The following is a 27,242-nucleotide window of genomic DNA, read 5'->3' as shown; positions in this document are numbered from 1 at the left end:
TGATATTGAGCTTTTCCATCATCTCTTTCCACAGATGTAGTCGATTTGATTCCTGTGTATTACATCCGGCGAGGTCCACCTGTATAGTTGCTGCTTATGTTGTTGAAAAAGGCGTTTGCAATGAAAGACTCGTTGGTCTTGCACAGTTCCACCATGCGATATCAGGGCATTGTTCAGTAACGCAATGAGAAAAAGAGGAAGACAGAAAAGAAGAAAAAGTACTTTCTGAACTAAAAGGAGGAAGGATATGACTGGAAATGTTTCTGTAGCCTTGTCTTCTACACCCCACTGCCTTTCCTCCCACCAAACTGTAACTCTCAGATACCATTACAACCAAGCAACTTTGGTGATGATTTGTGCAAAGGCTTTGAAAGATTAACCCAAGACAGTTTGTTCCCTTTTTGCAATTGATTGTAAAAAAGCCATACATGTCATCTGCCACATCAACTAAAAATGCCTTTCAGACAAAAGTCATTTATTCCACAAACACTTGTCTGTATGATTTTGCCTTTGTTGATATGTTACAGTGCCTAATTGAACAACTTGTAATGGCGTTTGGGCCTTACATTCCCTTCGTGCCACAGTCCCCGAGCACAGCAAAGGATGAACTTTATTTAGCTGTTTCAGCCTTTCTGGAAAGGCGCCTGAGTTTAACCACAAGAAAGCAAGTAAAAAGGAGGAAGGCAGGGTGAAGGCAGAGGAGGCTTGGAGTGAGAAAGATGGCCCCAGAACTGAGTAGTGGTGGCAGTCGCCTGGACTTCTGTGAGTGAGCTCCGAATGGAGAACTGAGCCACTCCGGAGTTGGGAAGGAAGGGCCCCCACTGCGGGCGTGGAGGGCGTGGTTAGTTGTCAGTAAACACTTAACAGTACCGGGAAGAGAGGAAATGAGGCCAGGTGTTTGCGCGAGCAGTTCTGATGTTCTTGCACATCACTGCAACTTTTCACAAAGGACAGAGGCCACTTCATAAAGAGCACGATCTTCTTAGGATACAAACCGCACTTTTCAATCCTTCCTCTGAAGACAGCTCCCCCATCTCCAGACGACCCACAAACCAGAGGCAGGGACGACCTCTAAAACCCCCGAAATCTTAACAGGGGACGTGAGAAACGACAAGTCCCAGGATGCAGTGACGTCTCAAGCCAAACGCCCACACTACCGTCCGGTGAAACTACATGTCCCAGAATGCTGTGTTGCCTCGGGCCCCGAGCGCCTCCTTAATAAGGATGCTGTTCCTTCAGAAATCCGAGCCGGATCGGCGCTGCATGCCGGGACTCAGAAGACCCAGAATCGTATTGGCTGAGATTTGGCAGTGAATGCCATTCCCCTAGGCTTGTTTGAGGTGATGTGGGGGGAAGGGCAGGGACGCTGGGCACTTCCGCCAGACGGAAGCCGGCTACAGACTCACTGCCTCCCGCCTTACCAGGTACTAATCTCCCGCCCGTTGGCACAAGCGACTGTGCACTGGCGGAAGTAATTCCTCCAGCTGCCCCGGAACCCACGGCGGTAGGCTGCTGGGGTGGGGGGGCGGCCCTGGAATAGGGGCTGTGGCGGTGCGCGGGGGCCCGGCTGCGGTGGCTGCGGTGGCTACGTTGGCTACGGGACTGGCGAGTGAGTCTTGGGCTGGAATGGAAACGATGCTCCGGGACCACGTGGAGGAGGAGGGTGACTTGTACGGGACGCACTATCAACCCCACTTCCCACCCCTTCCCATTTGGGCGGGGAAGAAACGGAAGCTCTTAACCTCCCCAGGCCTTCCCAGCTCCTAGTTTGGGGGAGGGGAGAAGAGGGCGGCGGGACCTTTCCTGGCGCCTTTCGGTGGGCTTGGAAAGGGATGGAAGGAGGGGCTGTGGCCGACGAGACTGGCCTTTCTCTGGACTGAGCGCAGAGAGGGTGGAGTTAGGAGCACGGCAGCCCAGTCGCTTTTCCATTTTGCATTCCCGTGTGCACTCAGATTCCTTCTTTTCTTGGAATCACTCCCTGGTCCCAGAGAAGGGCCCTAGCTCCTTCCAGCTGAGGGATCACGAGAAGTTTACCTTCTGGGCAACTTGTTGGTTGATTTCTACCTGACTTGGTGGGTTGGATCTTTTGTACATCTGCATCGCAGTTGTGTTTGAAAGGAGGTATTGGGTGTCAAGTACAGTGCCTATTGAGTTTGTTTGAGAAACTAAAACCTATTTAGTGATGTGACATAAAAAAAACCTATTTAGTGATGTAACATAGCTGTGGAATTTGTGACCTTATTAGTGTAAGCATTTTTACTCTGCATCACTTCCAGTGTAGAAACCATCTGAAATCCTCTAAAGTGTTAGAACTTCTCTTTCAAAGTGCCATATGTATGGGTTTTTTTTTTTGATCCCCGAATAGTTTTTCCCTTTTTTCTTAAATGAATTAAAGTGATAAATTTCTGATCGCGTGTATATATACTGTAATTCACTTTATTGAAACATCACAGTTCACATGTGGATTTATTTATTCCGGGAATACAATACCCACCCAGTGCTGTCGAGTCGATTCCCACTCATAGAAATAGCAAGGAAATAGCTATGGCCCCTGCCATCATGGATATTTATTAAATATTTATTTCCAGTTATGATTTGAAGCTTCTGTTAAATTTTTAAATGATTTTGCCTTTTCTCGTTAAGTGTAAAGTTTACCTAGTAACAACCATTTATTTAGTAACTATCAAATATGTATATAAATTTATTTCAAACAGAGGGAGCCAGTTTCAATACCAGATGGCCATATTATTATGCAATAGTTTGCAGTCAGAAGAAGTTATGGTCAGTCTTGTATGTCAAGTTCTAAAGTAATATTTAATTGTATCCTAAAATGCTTGTTTTTGTTTTGTTGTTAGATTTTTAAGTACTAGAAAATAATCAGGAAAACCTTTGAATTTACACTCATACATGTTAATGCATTTTGGCTAGCTTGTCCTAAGTGCTTTACTCTTCCAATAAAAAGCCCATCCTGTGATGCCTTAGGAAAGTGGTAGTACCATTCATTCAAGAAATATTCTTAAGCATCTGTTGTGTGCCAAACACATCTAGCTGCTGGAGCTGTGATAAACACTACGTCTCTGTTCTTGTGAGGCCTGAAGTAAGAGTATGTATATATATAATTAAATATAACTTTAGATAGTGATATGAAGAAAATACTGAGTGACTCGGGAGGGAGGTTGTCTAATTTGGATATGTTGGTCAAGGGAGGCCTTCCCGAGGAGTTCCTAAATGATGAGGAAGACTTGAGGGAAGAGTTTTTCAGCCAGCAGGAACCAAATGCAAAGATTCTGAAGTGAGAGGGAATTTTTACTAAGAAGCCCATTATGGCTGGAGTATACTGAAGGAAGAGCGATGGAAGATGAGATCAGAGTGGTTAAGCAAGGATTAAATAACATGGAACCTTATGTTGTGTGCCTTTGAGTCAATGCTGACTCATAGCAAGCCTGTATGACAGAGTAGAACTTCCCTGTAGGGTTTCCTAGACTGTAATCTTTATAGGAGCAGGTCTCCAGGTCTTTTCACCTGCAGAATGGCTGGTGGGTTCAAACCACTGACCTTTTCCTGTTAGCAGCAGGGTGCTTAATCATGGCACCACAAGGGCTCCTCTGGAACCTTATAGTCCTTAGTGAAGAATTTGGTTTTTGTTCTCGCTGTAATGAGAAGCTCTTATAGGATTTTGTGCATGAGTGTGACATCTAATTTATGCTTTAGATGACTGGTTGCTGGATGAATAGACCAGGTGAGAGGGAAATGAGGAAACCAGCTCATTAGAAAGCTTTTGTAGTAAAGTTGAAATATGGTAGCTTGACCTAGAGGTGTAGAGTTAGAAGTTAGTGAAAAATAGTCCAATTTGGAATGTAATTTGAAGATGGAGGCAGATAGGTCCTGTCTTCACCCATGGGATTTAATTTTTTTCTTTTTTTTAAGCAATCACTGTTTTGTCTGGGCACCTGCATAAAGTAGTGCCATTTACTGAAATGGGGAGAATGGGGAGGGAGCATCTTTCTGAGAAATAATCAGGAGTTCTTTATGGAACTTACTGAGTTTGATAACCATTAAGCAATGGAGTGAGTGTGCAGTTGGACATCTGTGACTGGAGCTCAAAGAAGTCAGGTGAGGGAGATAATCTTAAAGCCCTATTACAGATAAAAAAAAAAAACAAAAACTATGGCCTGGAGGATATCAAGTAGAGAATGTTTTTGGAGATAGGGCAGAACAGTGGGAGCACTCCAGGCAGAAGGAGCTAAGAAGCAGAAAAGCAGAAGGTTGTGGCGTCAGGAATACTGAAGGAAAAGTTTCAAGAAGGAAGGAGTAGTCAACTTTGTAGAATGCTGCTAAGAGTAAGATGATTAAAAAGTGACCATTTGACAAAGCGAAATATTTGAAATTTTGTTAGAGTCCTTTTAGTGGACTGGTGGGGCAAAAGTCTAATTGGAGTGGGCTAAAGGAAGTGGGATGGGTGTTGGAGGGGGTGGTGGTGTTACATTTTGGTGCCTTGATGGGAATAATGGCAGGAGCAAAGTCCTTGGTTAGATTAGGGAGGGGGGTGGAGTAGGACTGGGTGCTTAAGCAGAAGGACTAACCTTGGGTAGGAAGGTCAGCTTTTATTCAACTTTTGAAACAAAGAGAGAACAGAGTGTGTAATGTACAGACCCTGGTAGACTGGAGGCAGAAAGACAAGGTAATTGAGGTGATTTGTTTCATTCTTAGTGAGATAAATGACTTTATCAGGGTGATGGGGAGAAGGGTGTTGGAGGTTTAGGAGGTATAGTTTTCTCAGAGTAGGAAAGCCAGTTTACTTGGGTGATTATAACCCCAAGTGCCTATGTAAAGTTTGTGGTCATAAATTTAAAGTTGAGGCCAGTCAAAACAGTTGTTTTTTCTCAATCCACATTCGGTTCCTTGGTTGAGGCCTGAACTAGGCAGAGAATTGAATTTAGCCAGAATTGGAATTTTGGCAGGTCGATAAAGCACAGGAGGAGAAGGCAGGGGAGAATTAAGGGTATAAGGCATTTGGTTTTTCTATTTTTAGCCTGTCATTCTAAAGGTTCTTTTCAGTTATTTTATGATAATGCGTAACACAATCTGTAATTGAATACGTACTATAAGTTGAGAATATTTGCTCATAGTTTTTTAAACTGAAACAAAGGAGTTTGCGTAATATAGTCTTATAGGGAGATTAGGCAGTTTACAGGGATGAAGCAGGCTGACTCATTCAGGACACACGTAGCCCTTATGTGTTTTGGGAGGAGAGGCGACTCTCCTTAATAAGCATACAAAGTTGGAAGTTATAGGCAGTTGTACGGGGAGGATGAATTCCATTTCAGAGGGATTCGGTCATAAAATGTTATAACTGGAAAGAACTTTTAGACATTTTAGACCAGTTCCCTCATTTTGCAGATGAGGAAGTGGAAGTCCTGTCACTTAACCTTTCTGGATCTCCAGAAAGGAATATCTAGCAGAGAGTAGAAATTCAGATGTAGAGATAGGTTTGGGTCAAAATAAAATAGCCAGTGAGATTCATTCGAGAGGACTACCGCCAGTTCTTAGCTTCTTTATGGCTGGAGACACCTTAGAAAATATAATAAAAGCTATGGACCCTTCCTTTCTCCCTCAAAGAAAAAAAAAAAAGAACAAACTCATATATACAAAAATGTACATATAAATTCAAGGATCCAGTATTCTTCTGCATCGTATCCACAATCCTTTAGGGATGGGGTTGACTGCAGGTGAAGAACCTATTAGAACCAGATCAGCAAACTAGCCCCACAGGCAAAATCTGCCCGCATCTGTTTTCATGCTACCCACAAGCTAATAATGTATTTTACATTTTTTAATGATTAAAAAATATTAAGACTACCATGTATTTCAACGTGTGAAAACTATGTGGGATTCAAATTTTTGTGCCCATAAATAAAGTTTTGTTGAAACATAGTAGCCACATTGATTTGTCTTGTCTCTGACTGTTTTCATACTCCATTGGCAGAGTTGAGTAGTTGTGACAGAGATCTTATGGCCTATGAAGCATAGAATGTTTAGTATCTGGTCCTTTACAGAAAGTTGGCTGACCCCTTCACTAAAATGTAAGTTCCAGGAGGGCAGAGTTCTTTGTTTTGTCCAAAAATTTAACCCAAGTATCTAGAACAGTGGCTGTCCATAGTAGGCACTCAGTGCATAATATGAATGAAGGCATGAACCTCTGGGTCATAAATAGAATCATAATGAGTAGTGTTTTAACGTGTTTACTGTGTGTCAGGCACTGTTCTAAATGCTTCATATATAAACTTTTATTTTTCAAAACAACCCTATGAGACCAGTTGCCATTGTGTTGACCTCCAACTCATGGCAACCCCATGTGTGTTACAGTAGAATTATGCTCCATAACCCTATGAAGTAGATGCTATATTATCCTCATTTTACAGTTGAGGAAGCTGAGGCACAGAAAGGTTAGATAACTTTCCCTAGATGACATGACTAGGAATTGGCAGAGGAAGATTCTAAAGCAGACTGATTTTAAGTACTACGGTATGTGGAAGACTGCATTCAAGTCTTAAGAAATGATAGGAAACAGAAAGAATGGTTAGGTAGGAGAGATGAAACAGAATAGTGTAGTAAAGAAGCAATATTTGCCTGTCCTGGTGGTGTATTGTGCATTCAAGACCCACATCTTGATCCATGTTTCAACCTGTCTTCCTTATCTATCACTGTTGCCCTGTCTGAGGCTTAAGCTCTCCAGTCTCTCACCTCTTTTCCTATACTCTCTCCTTGGTTCACTCCTCCAGCCAAACTGGTCTGTCTGCTGTTCTCCTTCTTTGGAAGGGTTTTCCCCTAGTTGTCGGTGACTGACTCCCTCACTTTCTTCGGATCTCTCTCTAATGTCAATGAGGCCTTCCCTCACCGTCCCATATAAAATAGCATCCCCACCTTGCTTCCCTTTCCTCGCTCCCTGTCTTCCTTACCCTGCTTTATTTTTCCCCATAGCACTTCCATCTCACATGTTGTATCTTGGTTTACTGTCCCTACTGTGCTCCCCATGAGGTTAGAATATTTGTTATGTTCGTTGCTGTGTCCCCAGTGCCTAGGATAGCACCTGCCGTACTAGCCTTCAGTACATATTTGTTGAATGAATGAATTTTAAGCTAAATTCCAACAAAGTGAAGCTACTTTGTGTGCCTCCAAGCTTTTTGACTTGGCTCATATTATTTACTTTGCCTGGAATGCCTCTCCTTCCATCTCTGCCTGATAAAACACATCCATCAAGACCCAAATCCCAAGCTGCTTTCCTTTTGTGGCTGTTCACTTAACAGATTTGCTGTTGTAAATTTGTAATCCCAGATTTATTTCCTTTAGAACTATCAACCTCCCACTCCTACTCGTAGTGTGTGCATATCCAGGTGATTTGGATTAAATTTGTTATGGGGTAAGTATCCTTTGAAAGGTTAATCACCAGAAAACCATTCTGGATTGATGATGTCTTTGGAATTAAGAATATCTAAACTTCAGAAATACCATCAATAAATTAAAAAAAAAATCCTTACACTAGACTTATTTTTTAAATGGAGTTATAATTTACATAGTCTGAAATGCTCAATGTACTAGTTTCGACAAATGCGTTTCAAGATTCAGAGCATTTCTGTTACCCCTCTACCAGAAGCAACCATGATACATCACCATAGCTTAGTTTTGTCTATTCAAGAATTCCATATAAATGGAATAATACAGAATGTACTTTTTAGTTTGGCCTTTTACACTCATTGTAATATTTTTAATCTTCAGCTGTGTTGTGTGACTCGGTAGACTATACCTCTTTTCATGTAAGTAGCATTCCTCTATATAAATATATCACAGCTTATTTATCCATTCTCTTCTGTGATGGACATTTACGTGGTTTCTCTTTTACTTACGAGCAAAGCTGCTATGAGCATTCATGTTTAAGACTTTTTGTGGACAAATGGTTTTATTTTTCTTGCATAAATACATAGGAAATAATTCCTAGGTGATAAAGTAGGTCATGTTTAACTTTTTAAAGAAGAAACTGCCAAACAGTTTTCTGAAAGGCGTGTACCATTTTACATTCTTATCAGCGACCTGTGAGGGTTCCCTTCACTTCATATTCTCTCCAACATCTGGTGCTGACAGTCTTTTTAATTTCAGCCATTCTGGTGAGTGTGTAGTAGTATTTCATTGTGGTTTTAATTTTCATTTCACTGATAACTGATGATGTTGAGCTTTTTTGCACGTACTAATTGACCATTGGGAGCCCTGGTGGTGCCGTAGTTAAGAGCTCGGCTGCTAGCCTAAAACTAAGGGTTGGCAGTTTGAATCCATCTGCCACTCCTTGGAAATGCTGTGGGTCAGTTCTCCTTTGTCCTGTAGAGTCTCCCTGAGTCAGAATCAACGTGACGGCAACAGGTTTGCTTTGGTATTATTGGCTTGCGGGAAATTTTTTTTATGTACTCTAGATACAAGTCTTTTGTCAGATATGTGTTGCAAATATTTTCTCCCCGCCTGTGGCTTGCCTTTTCATTTTCTTCATGATGTTTTCTGATGGGCAGACTTTGTTATTTTGATGGAATCCAATTACCCGTAACCCCGTGCCGTCGAGTCGATTCCGACTCATAGAGACCCTATAGGTTACCCATTTTTCTTTAATAGTTTCTGTTTTCTATATCTTCTCTGGGAAATCTTTACCCTAATATCACAAAAATAGTGTGCATTTTCTTCTAGCAGCTTTATCATATAATCTTTTAAGTTTAATTATGTAAATCCTCTCAAATTGATTTTTGTATATGGTTTGAGTAGTCAAGGTTCGTATTTTCTATGTGGATACCCAGTTATTCCATCTTTGTTTCTTGAGTGCATTTCCCTTTGTAGTTGTATGTTTTGATTCACTTTTTTTTCCCAGTATAAGGATTCAGGAAAATCATGTTTATAATTTTGCCATTTGTAATTTCATATAAAACAGCTATGACCTACCAAAACATAACCAGTACCCATCATTCACAGTGTGTCCAGAGACAACTTAATGTCACTGTGGTGGATCATTTGTGGCCAGTCTGAAATAGAGTTCTTAAGTATCAGAGAAATGTCTTCTAATCAAAATTCCTAAAGCTCCACAATTTGTGATAAGCACGTCACAACACTGGCATTTGTGAGGGTATGGTACTAGAAACCAAGACCCTGTTGATGAGATGTGATAATACAGGTGATTAGTGGGTATTATTAGATAAATCATTATTTTAATAGTAAAAGCTTGTCCATTTGGAACAACAATTAGGCTATTACTGATTGTTAGCTATCAGAAATGTTGAAAACTGAGGTCAGTGTTTTTACTTCAGATGACCTACTGGAATTTCTGAATAAAAGCAAAAAACTTCCCTCTTTGACCCACTGACTGCCACTGGGAACAAAATTTGTTTTGAAACTCAGGGAAGTTTTAGAGCAGGTTTTAATCCTAGGAGATCTGAGGGCATTATCAAATAATTAACATTTTCAGATAACTAAGTTAGAAAGCTAATGGAATTCCAGAAACTTATACAGGAATACATGTTATACATTTTCATTTATAATTAACAATGTATGGTAGTTGATATAAAATGTGAGACTGATGTTTTAGCTGTGGTTTGGTTATTATAATCTCATGAAACATGGATATGTCTTTAAATTTATAATTTAAACGTTAACAATTCATATTGATTAAATTCTGTCAGGAAAGATGGAATACCATCTCCTTTCTTAGTCTGCCTCTCCCCCAAAATATTCCAATAAACATAGATATTGTCTAAAAAGAATAATTTTAATTGTGGTTGTCTAAAAGTGCTAAGCTTATTAAATGCCAACACCAAGGAAAAAGATGAATCAATCTTAGTGAAAGCATTGTGCCATTGACTATCCTGTTAGAAAGCTCAAGATAACAGCATCTAAATATATTTGGCAGATACGAATGTGTGAAACTCCACCTTGTTAACATTACCATGTAACTACTCTGTGAAGGTCGTTGTGCTGAATTTCTGGGTCATAAATAGAGAACCTCCCTGCCTTGTGGAAATTTACTGCTAGTTAGGGAAACAAAATACCTCTACATATAAAAAGATACTAAGGCAGCTAGGAAACGTTTGTATCGGATAGTGAAGAAAACTAGAAATTGCACAGTGGAGGAACAAAAGGAGAACCAACAAAATAGGTAGAGTCAGTTCTGACTCACAGTGACCTTCTAGGACAGAGTAGAACTTGCCCCATTGGGTTTCCAAGGCTGTAATATTTATGGAAGCTGATTGCCAGTCTTTCTCCCATGGATCGGCTGGTGGGTTCAAACCACTGACCTTTCAGTTAGCAGCCAGCCTCTTAATCGCTGTACTACCAGAGCTCCATAAGCAAAAAGGGAATGGGGGACTAGATGCTAAAGCTGTTAAGACTACCTACACAAGAGGTAAAATATATATATATATATATATATATATATATATATATATATATATATATATATAGGAGCATTGTTATAAATTGAATAGGCCAGAATGAGGATTTCAACGCTTCCTGAGACTCGTAAATTCAGCCACAGTGTAAGCATGTGCTGGAGGCAGGATATTTTGATATTATTATAACATGGGATTGCATGCATACTGATCTCTGTCAGTTTGTAGTATGTGGCCAAAGCCTCTCTTGCCTCTTCAATTAGATAATTTTGGGTTGATATAATTTATTTTGTCTTCTAAATTACTCACATTCTTACATGTGGTTAGGAACTAATCATCAGGCTGACCATTGTTTTGATCATGATTCTACACAATTATTAGTTTCTTTTAAAAAGATCTACTTTAAATCATAACTGGAGTATACAAATAGACTCTCCTTGTAGGAAAATGACAATATCTCATATAAGCCTACATTCTGTGGCTCTTCCTACCTTTCCCAGTTTCTACCCAGTGGTAAACATTACTATCCGTTTGAAGAGTATCTTTCAAGACCTTTTTTGGCCTGTTTACATTCTCAAACAAGTATTTTAAGTGCATTTTTATGCAATGTAGATATATAATCTACAGAAAATATAAGATTAATAGAAAGGCCACTTATTTTGCATAAATGGAGTCTAAACTACCTATCATTCTAATCTGCTTTTTTAAAAATTAACAGTTTCTCTTGGTCTTTCCTTTTCATTACATTTATAAATTTACCTTATTTTTCACAGCCCCGTAGAATTTCATAAACATGAGTATGCTGTGTTTAGCATTCTCTAATTGGTAAACCTTTTAGGGTTTGTCCTACTTTCTAAGTGCTGCTATAACAGAAATACAAGTGGGTGGCTTTAACAAGCAGAAATTTAATTTCTCACAGTTTAAACCCATTGCCATCGAGTCAATTCCAACTCATAGGGACCCTATAGGGCAGTAGAGCTGCCCCATAGAGTTTCCAAGGAGCGCCTGGTGAATTCGAACTGCCATCCCTTTGGTTAGCATCCATAGCACTTGACTACTATACCGCTTTGAATTCAGGGTACCACTGGCTCTAGGGAAAGGCTGTCTCTCTCGCTCTCTTTCAGCTTCTGTTTCTCGGATCCTTGGCGTCATGTTGCCTGATCTGCCACCATCTGGGCTTCCTTTGTGTCTAATGTGCTCCTCTTATATGTCAGAAGTGATTGTTTTTAAAACACACCCTACACTGATACAGCTTCATTAACATAACAAGGAAACCCTACTCCCAGTTGGGATTACATCCACGTGTATGAAAACCCGTTGTAGTCAAGTCCATTCCGACTCATAGCGACCCTGAAGGATACAGTAGAACCACCCCATAGGGTTCCCAAGGAGTGGCTGGTTGGTGCATTCAAACTGCTGACCTTTTGAATATCAGCCATAGCTCTTAACCACTGTGCCGCCAAGGCTTGACCATATAGGTTCTTTGCTCTATATGCTCATATCTGAACATATTTCAGATCTGAACACGCATAAGAGTTAGGATTTACAGCACATATTTTTAGGGCACACAGTTCAGTCCATTACAGGTTTTTTTCAGTTGTGCACGTATTATGATAAATATCTTTCTACTTACTTGCCTTTGAGCACAATGCTAGTATTTCGGTATAGTAGATAAACAAACAAAATAAAACCCAAACCTGGTGCCATCGATTTAATTCTTACTCGTGGTGGTTACCAAGAAATAAAATTGCCAGCTTCCTGATGTGTGTTTAAGACTTTAATTGTTTCTGCTGCTGCACTTCAAACTGTTGTGCCACTTAGTGTTACCCATTCCCCTTTCTGCCAACCGTTTAGCAAGTTTTAACGTTTTTTTTTAAATTATTATTGAGATCTTTTTTTTTTTTTTTATTGAGATCAAGGAAACCCTGGTGGCATAGTGGTTAGGTGCTTTGCTGCTAACTAAGAGGTCGGCAGTTCGAATCCGCCAGGTGCTCCTTGGAAACTATGGGGCAGTTCTACTCTGTCGCTATGAGTCGGAATCGACTTGACGGCATTGGGTTTCATTTTGGTTATTGGGATCAAGCTTTTTTATACTTTTGTATAAGCTATTTGTGTATTTTCTTCTGCTATTTTTCCAGAGTTTGGTAGTTTTTAAATCCGTAATATATGTTTATGAGTGATGTCAGGGATCTTGCCTTATTTTTTCCCAAGTAAATAGCCAATTTAAAAAGGTACAAAGAATAAATTAGTAGCTGCTGCTATGATCTATTTAAAAAATCCAAGCAAATCAACCCAGAAACTAGTAGAACTAATGAGAAAGTTCTACAAAAATGATAGAATAAAAGTCAACTGATTCAAAACACCAGCAATCATCTTTCAGGAAGTATAATAGGAAAACAGGTCCCACTCACAGTAAGAGCTATAAACTAGAACCAAACATCAAACCTGTTGCCTTCGAGTCAATTCCAACTCATAGTAACCCTATAGAACACAGTAGAACTGCCCCATAGAGTTTCCAAGGAGCGCCTGGTAGATTCGAACTGCTGACCTTTTGGTTAGCAGCCATAGCTCTTAACCACTATGCTACCAGAGTACCTAGAAGTAGACCTAAAAAGAAATATATAAGAACAAAAGGGGGAACTTGTCCAACCATAGGGAGCCCTGGTAGCACAGTGGTTTACCTCTCAGCTGCTAACCGAAAGGTTGGCAATTAGAACCCACCAGCCGCACCAGAAGAGAAGTATGTGGTAGTCTGCTTCTGAAAAGATTTATAGCCTCGGAAACCCTATGGGGCAATTCTACTCTGTCCTCTAGGGTCGCTAAGAATCGGAATTGACTCGATGGCAACGGGAAAAACAATGCTCAACAATTTAGCAAAACATGTTTATCAAACTATTATAATTAAAACAGTGGGGATATTGGTCAGGTATAAATGAATCGATGCAACAGAGCAAAGTCTAGAAATCTACACAGCAATATAGTATATAACAAAGGTGACATTTCAAATTGGGAAAGGGATGGCCTATACAAAGATCTTTTCGGTATTCAATAATATATTCAAAACTGATTTCAATGTAAGGCCTAGGCTCACCTAGAATTCCTAACTTCTTTGTTGATAAAAAACCATAGAAGAGTAATGTTTATATGTAATCCTCTAAAAGCACATGATGTATGACATCTTAGGCCTTTGCTCATGTAGTTTCTTCTAGAACTGTTCTTAGCCCATTCCTCCCTGACCATTGCTTTTACCTGCCTGATTCAGAATTCAGCTCATTCGTGAAATAGATGTTAGATGTTCAAACTGAAACCTTTGTTACCCCAAACTTAGATTTCTAGAATTAATTTTTAGATTAAGTCCAAATTTATATTTTTAACTTTCACTTGAGAATTGGGAAATTTCAACCCTAAATTTTATACCCTGGTCGTGGTGGGATGTCTCCCTCGCCCCCCTTAACCTCTATTTTTATAAATGGTGGAATTGACTTACTGTATTAAGAACTTTGTAGAGAAGCCGTTGCTACCCAAAGGGCTTCTAGATGTGACATTGCATGGTTCCTTAGCTACTGCTAGTTAATAAACATCCTAAGATGTTTACTCAGGAGATTTTCCAGATAGAAACATTTACCCTTGATGTTCTTTTGTTTCTAGCTTTTCTGGCATTTTTTTTCTTTTTTAAAAAAGAATGGTTGGAAACAGCATGAACAGAAGAAAATAATGACTTTGGAGAATTTTAAAATTTTTTAATTTATCATCATAAAATGGCATACCCAGTACCCATAGTACTCTTTAATTTTAGAGAGCTCTCTAACTTTGGACATGTTATCAGGAGGGACAAGTCCCTGGAGAAGGACATCATGCTTGGTAAAGTAGAGGGTCAGCGAAAAAGAGGAAGACCCTCAATGAGATGTATTGACACAGTGGCTACAACAGTAGGTTCAAACATAACAATTGTGGGGATGACGCAATGCCAGGCAGTGTTTTGTTCTGTTGTTCATAGGGTTGCTGTGAGTCAGAACTGACTTGATGACACCTAACAACAACAGGAATCTAAGGATTTATATCAGCAGCTTTCAGGAATAGTGGAAAAGAGGTTTTGGTAGAGTCGAAATTTTTACTGTAACTATATGGAAAAATGGAGTATCAGCCCTGAAGTCAAACCTTAAAAAAAAAAGCCTTTTGCCATCGAGTCAATTCCAACTCATAGTGATCGTATAGGACAGAGTAGAACTGCGCCAGAGAATTTCCAAGGTTACATCTCTTTAATAAGCAGACTGTCACATTTTCTTCTGCAGAGCTGCTAGTGGGTTTGAACCACCAGCCTTTCAGTTAGCATCTGATCACTTATGCACACTGCCACCAGGGCTCTTTAAACACTTCCAGGAGCAAGGAGCAGCCTCTGTGTTTCCTCATCTCTAAAATGGGGACAAAAGTTCCTCTGTGGAAGTGTGGTTTTTAAATAAATAATGTTGTAAGACATTTCATGTAATGCTTACCATTACCACTTGTTATGCACTCAGATTATTGCTAATATTACATCACCGTTGCTGCCGTCTTCTTTGCCTTATCTGACGTTAGGATTCGTTCTTTAAATATCTCCCTTCATGCCCTGTGAGTGTTCTACACTAAGAGATTTGATTTCTAAAATCCTACCCTATCACTTCCTGGAACATATTATTCATGATATTGTTTTTTAAGATGAAGGATTAGATTGATTATCTCCAAGTTCCTTTCCTGATCCAAAATGTAATCGTTCATTTTCTTGACCTGTCTTTTAAGGCCTTGAATTAAAATATTAGCTGGGATACTTAGGTAATGCTGTTTTCCTGATAGTGGCATAAAAAAGAGTGCTATACGAATACAGTCCTTCTCTGAAGAAATGCATTAATACGTTGTTAAAATACAAATAACAGAAAACATGAGATCTTTTCCTTTAGCAATTATCTTATTCTGTTTTAAAACTTAAGATTTCTCAAAAAATATTAATTTTTTTTTTCCCCAAATCATTGTTAAATTTCCAGACCTTGGTAGCCTGTCTGCAGAAGGACTGAAGAGTGATTTGTTACATTATAGATATGGACATCTACGTAGGAAGAGGGAAGCCTTGTCTTTTCATTCTCCTGAAAGCTACCTCATGTTCTTGGCTATATTATGTTGTCATCCATTCAACAAATATTTGGTTAGTGTCTACCAGTATCGAGTAGCTAAAGGATATAAGGTGATCTATCTTCAAGTCAGTTCAGAACTTAAGAAACAACACTATTTTGTTGTTGTTGAGAGTATATATAGCAAAGCGTACACCAATTCAGCAGTTTCTACATGTACAATTTAGTGACATTGATTATATTCTTCAAGTTGTGCAGGCATTCTTGTCCTCCTTTTCTGAGTTGCTCCTCCCTTGTTAACATAAACTCACTGGCCCCTAAGCTTCCTGTCTAATCTTTGGAGTTGCTTTTGACAGTTGGACCCCATATAGATAGTTCTTAAAAGTGCATAATATTCAAGGCAGACATTTTTTACAAGTTAAGCTAAACTATTCTTTGATTATTAAAAGACTTCCGGGGATATTTTTGGTTTAAATTTTAAAGATTATCTCAGGGCAGTAGTTTCAGGGATTCAGCCAGCCTCCATGGCTCCAGAAAGGCAGTATTTCATGAGAATTTGAAATTCTGTTTTACATTTTCCCTTGTTTGATTAGAGTTCGTCTATAAAAACCCTTGATCAAAATGGAACAGTGCTTGTTTTAAAACTGTTGGACTTTTATGGGGGAAAAAACCCCCAAAATCTGTATCTACAACTTTATTTTCCTGGAGGTGATCATCTTTTCTCAAATGTTCAAAAACTTGAGACAGCTTTGTTTTGTTTTTCTGTGGGAGCAAGGGAATGAATTATTTTACCTCCTTCCATGGAGGTTCATAACTTGAGATCTGTCATTGAGCTTCAGAAGGTCTGGCCATCCCCCCAGTCGCCACCCATTTCACCCCTCCCTACCTTACCCCTGCTCCCCAGGAAATTCTATATAAAATGTGTATACTTTGTTTCTGGGAGAGGGCCCTTAGTTTTCTTCAGATTCTAGAAGATAGAGGACTTTTACCCAGATAAAGAATAAAGAACCACACTGCCTTAGAACATATTGGTGTGGCAGGGTTTTTTCCTTGACCATTATGTACATGTGTATATTTTAATGGATTATGCTGTTCTACGTGACTGTTTTAGTCTTTTAAATACTGTGTTTTTGTTGAAACTTTACACAGCAAATTAGGTTCCCATTTAACAATTTCTGCACAATTTGTTCGGTGACATTGGTTGCATTTTTCATAGTGTATCAACTCTCTTGTTACGTCCATTCTGGTTGTTCTGTTTCCAGTAACCTAGTTTCCCTTCCCCCTCACCTTCTCCGCTTTGCTTTTGAGTAAATGTTGTCTGTTTGGTCTCATACAGATGATTTTTTAAAGGAGCATAGTACTCATGGATGATATTGTTTATTTTATGAACCAGTCTGTTAGCTAAAAGATGATGTCATGGATCAAAAGGACCAGGATTTTGTCAAAAACAGAGATGAGAAGGCAGGAAGCGGTAGAAAATCCGGACAAAAGGAAATGGGGAACCCAGGGTGGAAATGGGGAGCATGGGGACACATGGTGGGGAATGAAGCCAAGGCCATGAAACACTTTATGTACAAACTATCAAATGGAAACCTAAGTTGCTTTGTAAACTTTCACCTACTGCAGAATTAAAAAAAGAAAGAAAGAAATTAAAACCCCCTAAAAAAGATGACCTCATGGACTAGTTTTGGTTCAGGGTTTAAAGAGTACCACAGGGCGATAGCCTCAGGGAGTCCTCCAGTCTCAACTGGTCCAGTAAGTCTGCACTTTTTAAGAATTTGAGTTCTGTCCTCTTATCCTTTTCCTAATCAGAGCAGTCAGTAGTGGTAGCCAGGCACCATCTAGTTCTTCTGGTCTGAGGGTAGATGAGGTCATGTTCCATGTAGACTCTTCGTCCTGTGGACTAGTATCTTTTCTGAGTCTTTGGTTTTCTTCTTTCTCTTTTACCCTGGTCACGTAGAGACCAATAGTTGTACCTTAGATGGCCGCTTGCAAGCTTTTAAGACCCCAGATGCTATTCACCAAACTAGGATATAGAACTTAAACTTTACATACCATATTGTGCCAATTGACAGGGTTGTCCCCCAAGACTACAGTCTTAAGCCTTCAGACCCCATAGACTAATCCGACAAGGTGTTTGGTTAAGTCCAAGAAGCATCCATGTTTGTGCCCATGTGCTTTATTGTATATATGAATATATACGGATGTGTACACTTATATATATATATATATATATATATACATACTTCTGTATTAAAAAAAAAAAAAACTGGTTGTGATTGAGTCTATTCCGACTCACAGTGACCCTGTAGGACAGAGTAGAACTGCCCTGTAGGGTTTCTAAGGAGCACCTGGTGGATTTGAACTGCCAACCTTTTCGTTAGCAGCTGTAGCTCTTAACCACTATGCCACCAGGGTTTCCAGAAAACCCTGTATATATATTCATCTATATATGCCCATATATATACGCATGTATACATACCTGTAGAGTTGTATGCATATGTACATACACACATAATTACACTCCTATTTTTTAGTTGCTTTTGCACAGTTGTATATGTCAAAGCATTTACCAAACACATCCTTTTTTCTTGTGTACTTCTTAGTGACATCATTTACCTTCCTCACACTGTTCACACTTCACTCACATTTAATGTTATATTTCCCATGACCAGAAATAACAAGTGTCTGCTATCTTGAGAGCGGAACCCCCCCCCAACCTATCCCTGGTAACCACCAGCTATTGTTGGTTACAATACATGTACCTATTCTTGTCTTTTTATAATAGTGAGATCATACAGTATTTGTCTTGTTGTGATTAACTTGTTTCACTGAGCATAATATCGTCAAGATTCATCCACATTATATTTTGAGAACTCATCATTATTCTTTATAGCTGCATAGTATTCCATCGTATATTTGTACCACGTTTTGTTTATCCATTCATCCATTGACGCGTACTTAGGTTGTTTCTATCTTTTTGTGCTTGTGAGTAGTGCTGCATTGAACATAGGTGTGCATGTGCCTGATTGCGTCTTTAGTATTAGATCTCTAGGGCATACACCTAGAAGTGGGATTGCTGGATCATCAAAAAAAACAAAAAACCAAACCCACAGCTGTCAAGTGAATCCGACTCATAGTGACCCTATGCTGGATCATAAGGTAGTTCTAGTTTTAGTTTTTTGAGGAAGCGACATACCATCTTCTGTAGTGGTTGTAATTGACCGTTATTTTTAACGTGTCACATGCTTTACAAGCTCTACCTCAGCACCCCCACCCCCAATCAGTTTATAACGTTTTTATGTTTCCCTACCTATTGCAAAAAGCTTTAATGGGAGTGGAAACAGGCACAAGGAAGAGAAACAAAATGAACTATTTTGCAGAATCATCAGTTTCTGAGCTTCTGTAGGGCTTTATTTTCCTTTGGTTCCAAAATGGAAGACCCTGGGGATAGTAAGGAGCTGCCAATTATTGAATGCCTGTTGTGTGTTAGGCATCAGAACTAATAAATTGAAGAATAGTAATTTGAATTCATGTCTTCCTAACATTTATCATAACTCAGTACTTAATTGTCATAGAGGTGGTCTGAATATTGTGGTATGTTGTCCTGGGATGGAAAGAATTTTTATACTGTTAAGTATACAAAGCTATGAATTATTCTAAAGTAAAAATACATATGAATTGCCACCCAGGTCAACTAGTAGAACATTGTCAGCTTCCAGAAGTCCCCTCATTCCCCTTTCCAGCCTCTAGGCCGTCCCTTTTAGTGCAGAGGGTTTTAAAGCTTTATTTTAAGTAATCATCAATTCAAAAGCCCCAACTGATGAAGCATTTTGGAACTCTTCAGTTGATTGATAGAAATATGGTGCTTTTGCTGTGTTGCAGTTGTACACTCTTACAGAATAGGAGGGAGACAGTCCGTTATAACACCAAGGGCAGATTAAATAACAGTGGTAGAAATATCTCTGTAGCAGTATTAATCTTGATATTGCGTTGTTACATTTTCAGGAAGCTACTAAAGTTCCTGTGGAAGTGAAGTAGAGTTTCATAAGAGCATTATGGGTAAGTTATATAAAGGTTATTTTGTGTTTTGACTAAAGCTGTTTTTTCTTCTCAACTGAAGTTAGGCCTTTGAAATCAGTGAATGTAAGTAAGAAAATTGTCGGAGTAGACTGAAATTAGTTGTTGTTTAAATCAACAGCTTATGTTTACTATATATTCCTGAGAGGCAGATCAGTGATATTATTGTGCGAAGTCCAATTTGTGATTCCTAGTGAGAAATGGCACCTTATTAAGAAATTTAACTTTCACAGTAGACATATGAAACAGTGATTAAATATTTTTATTTTGCTTCGTTTTTAAAGCTTGGCCAAAACTGCTGAAATCTTTATGTTTGAGTAGTCTATAATTTAGAAGCTAAGATCTTTATGAGCTCCCCAGCTTTTTATTGTGAAAAGTTGAAAGAATAATACATTGAACGCTCAGATAGTTTTCACCAGTTGTTAACGTTTTGCCACATTTGCTTTTCCTGTGTGTGTGTGCTTTTTTCTTGGCCACATAGACCGCACCTGAGTACTTCGGGATGCGACGCCTAATTTAATCCATACGCAGAATCTCCCCGTTGCTGAATAGTGTTCTTTACAGCGGGGTTTGTTATTTTTAATCTAGGGTCTAATCAAGGATCACTTAGTGTATTAACTTACCTCTTTATAGTTCTCCTTTAATCTAAAACATTTCCCTACTTTTTGGGGGATAGGGAAGGGTCTGTAATGACTGACTTTTTTAAAAGAACAGGCCAGTTGTTTCAAAGACTGTCCCTCAATTTAGATTTGTCTGATTGTTTCCTTGTGTCTTAGTTATCTAGTGCTGCTAAATATCTAGTGCTTCGTTATTTAGTTATCTAATGCTGCTGCTATAACAGAAATACCACAAGTGGATGGTTTTAACAAACAGATTCATTCTCTCACAGATTAGGAGGCTAGAAGTCCAAAATTAGTGTGCTGGCACCAGAGGAAAGCTTTTTCCTTCTGGCCACTGTGAGGGAAGGTCCTCATCAATCTTCCCCTGGATCTAGGAGGTTCTTACTGCAGGGACCCTGGGTCCAAAGGATGCACCCTGCTCCTGGCTTTTCTTTCTTGGCGATAGTAGGTCTTCCTCCTGTCTATTCGACTCTCTCTCTTCTATCTCAAAAGAGATTGGTTCAAGATACAACCTAATCCTATAGATGGCATCCTGCTTCATTAATATCATAGAGGTTAGGATTTACAACACATAGGTTAAATACATCAGATCACAAAATGAAGGACAACCACAGAATACTAGGAATCATGGTCTAGTCAAGTTGACACACGTTTTTGCAGGACATAATTCAATCTATACCATCTTGTAATTAATTCATATTAAACATTTTTGGTAGCAATAGTATATAGGTGATATTTATAAATCATAGATTTACAGATTTCTAAATTAAATGTTAACAAATGAATGAGTAGTAAATATATGTTTTTGGCTGACCAGTACTTAGCTCACCCTTCTCTATACTTCTCCTTTCCATGGCTTCCTAAGGTTTTAGAATAAGCCTCAGACCTTTCAGGCCATTGGTAACTATAAAAATTAAAATTGTGTCATAGTAAAAAACTGTGAGTTATATATGTGAGGAAAGATTTTAAGGAGTATACAAAAATATGTCGTTAGTTGCCTTCAAGTCAGTTCTTACTCGTGGCAACTCCATGTGTGCAGAGTAGAACTGTGCTCCACAGGGTTTTCAAAGCTGTGACCTTTTGGAAGCATATTGACCAGGCCTGTCTTCTGAGATGTGTCCGAGAGGATTTGAGCCACCAACCTATTGGCTAGTAGTCAAGGGCTTAACCATTTGTGCCACCCAAAGACTTCATATGAAAATAATGCCCCCAGGCCCCCCCCCCAAAAAAAAGTTACCTTGAACTAGCTGCTGTGGCTTCAGCAAGCATGGTGCAAGTGGGGGTGGCTGGTAACAGAGTAATACGTATTTGCTCCATCTCTTCATCTCTCCTTGCAGTTGTTAAAGACTGATGTTTTGTCTGTATTCATTACTTTGTGCAATAATTTAAACTGGGCAGTAAATGGATTAATAATTATTTTTATGGATCCAAAAGTAGATTGCTGAGTAAAAGAAGTCTGTTAGACTTTGGGACTTGTCAAAAGAAGTTGAGCTCACATGGCATATAAAATTAATTTGTAAACACACTTATTTCTAAAAATGCGTATTTCGGGTTGTCTTAGCCATATCTAGTGCTGCCATAACAGAGAAATTTATTTTCTCACAGTCTAGTAGGCTAGAAATCCAAATTCAGGGTGTCAGCTCCAGGGGAAGGCTTTCCCTCTCTGTCGGCTCTCGAGGCAGGTCCTTCTCATCGATCTTCCCCTGGACTAGGAGCTTCTCCACACAGGAACCCCAAGTCCAAAGGACACGCTCTGCTTCCAGCACTGCTTTCTTGGTAATATGAGGTCCCCATGACTCTTTACTTGCTTCTCTCTTTTATATCCCAAAGAGATTGGCTTAAGATACAATCTAATCTTGTAGAGCTCATGAATATAACTGCTGCTAATCCATCTCATTAACATCATAGTGACAGGATTTACAACACACAGGAAAATTGCATCAGATGACAAAATGGTGGACAGTCACACACAATACTGGGAATCACAGTCTAGCCAAATTGATACACATATTTTGGGGGGACACAATTCAATCCGTGACACAATTGATAGAATTATTAGTCTTACTGTTTGACTATCTTATTCAAATTTGAATATGCTGCTTTGGTAATACAAAATTGTTACTAATTTAAGATTATTTATTAAATAGATTGATTTCATTGTCTACAAATACTCCCTTTAAAATTGTCTCTATTGCTGTTATTTCAGCTCTTTTGTTAAGGCAACATTTGGTTTTTTTTTTCTCTTGAGTATGGCTGATGTTTGAGTTAAACATGTAACAGCATTTCATTTTGGCAGTTTCTTCTGATGATAAGCCATAGTTGCTTCACCAGTGAAATGGTTTGACCTCATGAATGAAAGAAAAAAATGAACTTATCTCACCTTAAATTGCCCCCATCACCTGCATACTTTTTTTTTTAACCAATTTTTCCAATACTTTCAGACATTTCTCGTGTACAACCATAAAATCCCTAGTTAAAGGGTACGTGGAAATATCTGCATTTGGTGTCTCTTTAATTGCCAATTGTCTATATCAAAAAAGCCCATTGCTGTCAAGGCAGTTCCACTTCCGTAGGAGATAGTAGAACTGCCCTTTAGGGTTCCCAAGGCTATAAATCTTTACGGAAGCAGACTGCCACATCTTTCTCCCAGAGAGGCTTGTGGGTTCATACCACAGACCTTTTGGTTAGCAGCCTAAGTGCTTAACTACTGCACTACCAGGGCTCCCCTATCTATTCTTGGCCTAGATTAACCAAATGACTAATAAAATTTGTATAGCATTTGTGTGTGTGTGTATAGATGGGTGGGTGGGTGGATGGATGGACAGACGTCTGGGTGGGTGGGTGGGTGGATGGATGGATAGATGGATGCCAAGCATTGTTTTAAATGTTTGTTTAGTATTACCTAAATTTTAAAAGTGAGGAAATCAGACCCCAGAGAGGCAAAATAAGTTGCTCAGGGTCTGAGTGCAGATTTGAGTCCAAGTAGTTCCACTCCAGAGCCCATGCCCTTAGCTATCGCGTTGAAGACTAACCAGTTTACTAATGAGTTAGAGCATGATTTGAAGTTTTAAATATTTAGAAGAAGTAGAAGGCAAATGGGAAACAAGAAAATCCAGAAGAGTCATTTATTATAGAGAATAACTTAAATGTTACTTCTATAGCTATAGTCAGGACCTTCAGTTTTCTATATCTAGAATTTTAAACCGTTGAATCTGTTATTATCCTCCAGAAATGCTTCTGTTCTGAGTTCCTTAGATAGGAACTTTGGTAAATGTGTTTATTTATTATGATTTATTTTTGTTGTTGAGAACATACACAGCAGAACATACACATTTTCTACATGTACAGTTCACTGACATTGATTACCTTCTTGGAGTTGTGCAGTGATTCTCTCCCTCCTTTTCGTGTTAGTTCTTCCTCCATTAACATGAACCCACTGCCCGCTAAGGTTCCTGTCTAATCTTTTGAGTTGCTGTTTCAATTTGATCCCACTTAGGTAGATCTTAAAAGAGCATTATGCTCAGGACATTCTTTGCTAGTTAAGCTAAACTGCTGTTTGGTTTTCAGAAGACTTCAGGGGATATTTTTGGTTTAAGGTTTGAAAATTATCTCAGGGCAATAGTTTCCAGCCTCCATGGCTCCAGAAAGCCTGGATTCCATGAGAATCTTAAATTCTGTTCTGCATTTTCCCCCCTTTGATCAAGATTGTCCTATAGAATGTTTGATCAAAATGTTCAGTAATGGTAGCTGGCACCATCCAGTCCTAACTGGTCTCATAGAGAAGGAGGCAATTATTCATGGAGACAGTTAGCCATGAATTCCATTTCCTCCTGCTATTTCTGACTCTCCTTCTTTCTCTGTTTTTCCAGGTGAATATAGATCAATTGTTGTGCCTTGGATGGCCAGTTGCAAGCTTTTAAGACCACAGGCATTACACAATGAACTAGGAGGTAGAATAGAAGCACTAAACATCTTATTAGGCCAGTTAACTGGGATATCCCCTGAAAGCATGACCCTAAACCTCCAACCAAGGAACCAAATCCCCTGAGGTGTTTGGTTGTACATAAGCAACCTCAGCAGCTACTCTTTTTTGTTGTTGTTGCTATTGCTGTAAGTGTATAAATGTATCACACAGTTTGTGTTTATTTTTAATAAGTTATGTGATTAAAAAATCGTTTCACTATTTTAGATGGAGAGGAGAAAACTTATGGTGGCTGTGAAGGCCCAGATGCCATGTATGTCAAATTGATATCTTCTGATGGTCATGAATTTATTGTAAAAAGAGAACATGCACTAACATCAGGAACAATAAAAGCCATGTTGAGTGGCCCAGGTAGGAACATTTTTTTATTTTATCTTCATATATCTTCAGTTTTAGTGTTTGATGAATGTATTTTTAACTTGAATTAAATAACTCATAACATTAAAAAAGAGAGAGAAGAGTAACTGTTCTACCACTACTGCACAATTATGTTAAATTGGAAAACACTGGTTTCTGTTATTTCTTTTTTTCAATTATTTTCCCTACATTAGTTTCAGTGGTTAACTTATTAACCACAGAAGGACCCTGATTAGTGATATGTGCTCCCGATTACATATCAAGTTTATTTATAGAAGTTACCACCTCCCAAATTTTTATTCTTAACATTTTCCTTTTTTTCCCTATTTTTTTTTAATGAGGTAAAATTCATGTAGCATAATATTAACTATTTTAAAGGTACAGTTCTGTGGCATTCAGTACATTTACAGTTTTTTGCAGCCACCCCCTCTGTCTAGTTCTAAAACATTTTTATCAGCCAGAAAGAAAAACCACACTCATTAAGCGGTCACTCCCCATTCCCTGGGTCCCACAGCCCCTGGCAACCACTGATGTGCTTTCCATCTCTATGGATTTGCCTATTCTGGATATTTCATATAAATGGCATCATGCAATACGTGGCCTTTCGTGTCTGGTTTCTTTGATTTAGCATAATGTTTTCAGGGTTCATCCACTTTGGAACATATATCAGTACTTCACACCTTTTTATGACTGAATCATATTACGTTGTGTGAATATACCACAGTTTATCAGTTCATCAGTTTTGGACATTTGGGCTATTTCTACCTTTTGGCTATTGCAGATTGTGCTGTTATGGTCATTCATACACAAGTATTTGTTTGAATACCTGTTTTAAATTCCTTTGGGCATGTACATAGGAGTGGTAGTTGCTAGGTGCGAGGGTTCGGGGAGTGGGGACTCACTGATTAATGGGTATGGAGTTTTTTAGGGTGGGGTTAGAAAAGGGTTTTGTAACTGAATAAGAGGGAGTAGTTGCACAGCACTGTGAATGTATAAATGTTATTGAAATTGTGTACTTTAAAGTAGCTAATTTTATGTTATATGAATTTCACTTCAATAAAAAAGAAATACTAGTGTCTAGTATATCAATGACTCAGTAAGTGCCTGTTGGCAATACTTCATATATTTATTCAAGAAAGGGAGTTACAGTTAATTAGCAAACCAAATTTTACCTCAGTGTTGTGAATTATTTCCTGAGTCCCTATCTTCTTCTACCTCTCTACTCCACCTTCAACCAATAGACAGTTATTAGGAAACTTTAAAAAAATATATAGTGCATTCTCAGAAAGTTTATTTTTAGGTGTGAAATACCTTTTGTATTCAGTACATAGTGCTAGTGCTAGACAGCTAAGAAAAATTTTGTCCTTATGAGTAAAGGCTTAGTGATAAAACGTTCATGTAGCTAAAGAAATTTTAGGAATGACTGAGAGATAGTTTGTGAACTGTTATTGAACAAAGGGAAGTGGCTTATAATATCCCATAAACATGATCATATTTTTAAAAAGTAAAGGAGGAAACCATGAACAGTTTTTTTTTTTTAATAGTATCTTTCTCCAAAAAACAAAAATTTTATTGTGTTTTATATATTCACTCACTGGTAGAAAAGCACAATCAGAAAATCAGTTATTTGTCCTAACTTTATTTAGGACAATTCAGTATAGCATAGGGCTCCTGATGACCGTAAAGACATGATTCCCTGAACTGATTCTTATAAAAGAACAATTTGGCTTTTTCTGTTCTGCTCACCCTGAATAATCATGACACCTAGGGTCTCAGAAAAATTACTTAGTCCAACTCTCTGGGAAAGCATTAAAACCCGTTGCCATCGAGTCACTTCCGATTCATAGCAAACCTATAGTACAGAGTAGAACAGCCCCATAGAGTTTCCAAGGAGCGCCTGGTGGATTTGAACTGCCAGCCTTTTGGTTAACAGCCATAGCGCTTAACCACTATGCCACCAGGGTTTTCTGGGAAAGTATTAGAATTTAAAAATTCAGTCTTGATGAATCTCAATAAGGATTTTTTATGTTTATGGTCTGTAATTGAAGCTTAATATTTCATTTGTTGCTAGTTAGGTTTATTCTTTTAACAAATTCCTTTTGTTTTACAGGTCAGTTTGCTGAGAATGAAACCAATGAGGTCAATTTTAGAGAGATCCCTTCACATGTGCTATCAAAAGTATGCATGTATTTTACCTACAAGGTTCGCTACACTAACAGCTCCACCGAGATACCCGAATTCCCAATTGCACCTGAAATTGCACTGGAACTGCTGATGGCTGCGAACTTCTTAGATTGTTAAATAAAATAAATTATAATAAACTGTTAACTTTTTTCAGTATTTAATACCTGTAGTTCAGTTAGTAATTTTTTCATATAGCATGTTGCCTGTATGCAGTTTGCAAAGCAGATTATCTTCTCTTCTTTTTGCATAGCAATCAGAGTTGAAATTTGTTTGCTGCATCAACAAATTAAGGACATTTTCACAAACTGAGAAATAAACAGATATGCCAATTTGTAGGTGGTTTTGCCTTATCCTTTGGATGTGACTTTCAGAATTAGAGCAGTGATGATATGTTAAATGCTGAAATTTAGGCATAAATGAGCAAGTTCTACAGGTAAATAATGGGGCTCAATATTTTTATGTTTTTTAAAAAAACCTGATAGCTGTCATTAACATTACTGGA

The 27,242-nt window shown here is 38.6% G+C and overlaps 1 protein-coding gene across 4 annotated transcripts; it reads left to right on the top strand.

Annotated features, from left to right (window-relative positions):
- Positions 1 to 708: 708 nt before the first annotated feature.
- On the top strand, positions 709 to 26,884 carry ELOC (elongin C). 4 transcript variants are annotated; one of them, XM_023545809.2, is made up of 4 exons: positions 709 to 1,340; positions 19,526 to 19,579; positions 24,407 to 24,550; positions 26,667 to 26,884. In XM_023545809.2, exons 2-4 carry the CDS (start codon positions 19,576 to 19,578, stop codon positions 26,855 to 26,857), a joined length of 339 nt encoding a protein of 112 aa, XP_023401577.1. In that variant the 5' UTR covers positions 709 to 1,340; positions 19,526 to 19,575; the 3' UTR covers positions 26,858 to 26,884. The 4 variants fall into 4 exon arrangements, with proteins under 4 accessions (XP_023401577.1, XP_010586657.1, XP_003408273.1 ...); XM_010588355.3 differs by having other exon boundaries at positions 711 to 1,424; XM_003408225.3 differs by lacking the exon at positions 709 to 1,340 and adding an exon at positions 1,500 to 1,609.
- The last annotated feature ends 358 nt before the right edge of the window (positions 26,885 to 27,242 follow it).

Source organism: Loxodonta africana, chromosome 14 (genome assembly GCF_030014295.1).
Source record: "Loxodonta africana isolate mLoxAfr1 chromosome 14, mLoxAfr1.hap2, whole genome shotgun sequence".
Lineage (NCBI taxonomy): Eukaryota > Metazoa > Chordata > Mammalia > Proboscidea > Elephantidae > Loxodonta > Loxodonta africana.
This window is presented reverse-complemented; position numbering and strand designations above follow the sequence as displayed.

Excerpts from the sequence above, each read along its gene's own strand:
- ELOC (XM_023545809.2), top strand. Across the intron at positions 24,551-26,666 it reads AGCCATGTTGAGTGGCCCAG|GTCAGTTTGCTGAGAATGAA; the intron begins GTAGGAACATTT and ends TTTGTTTTACAG.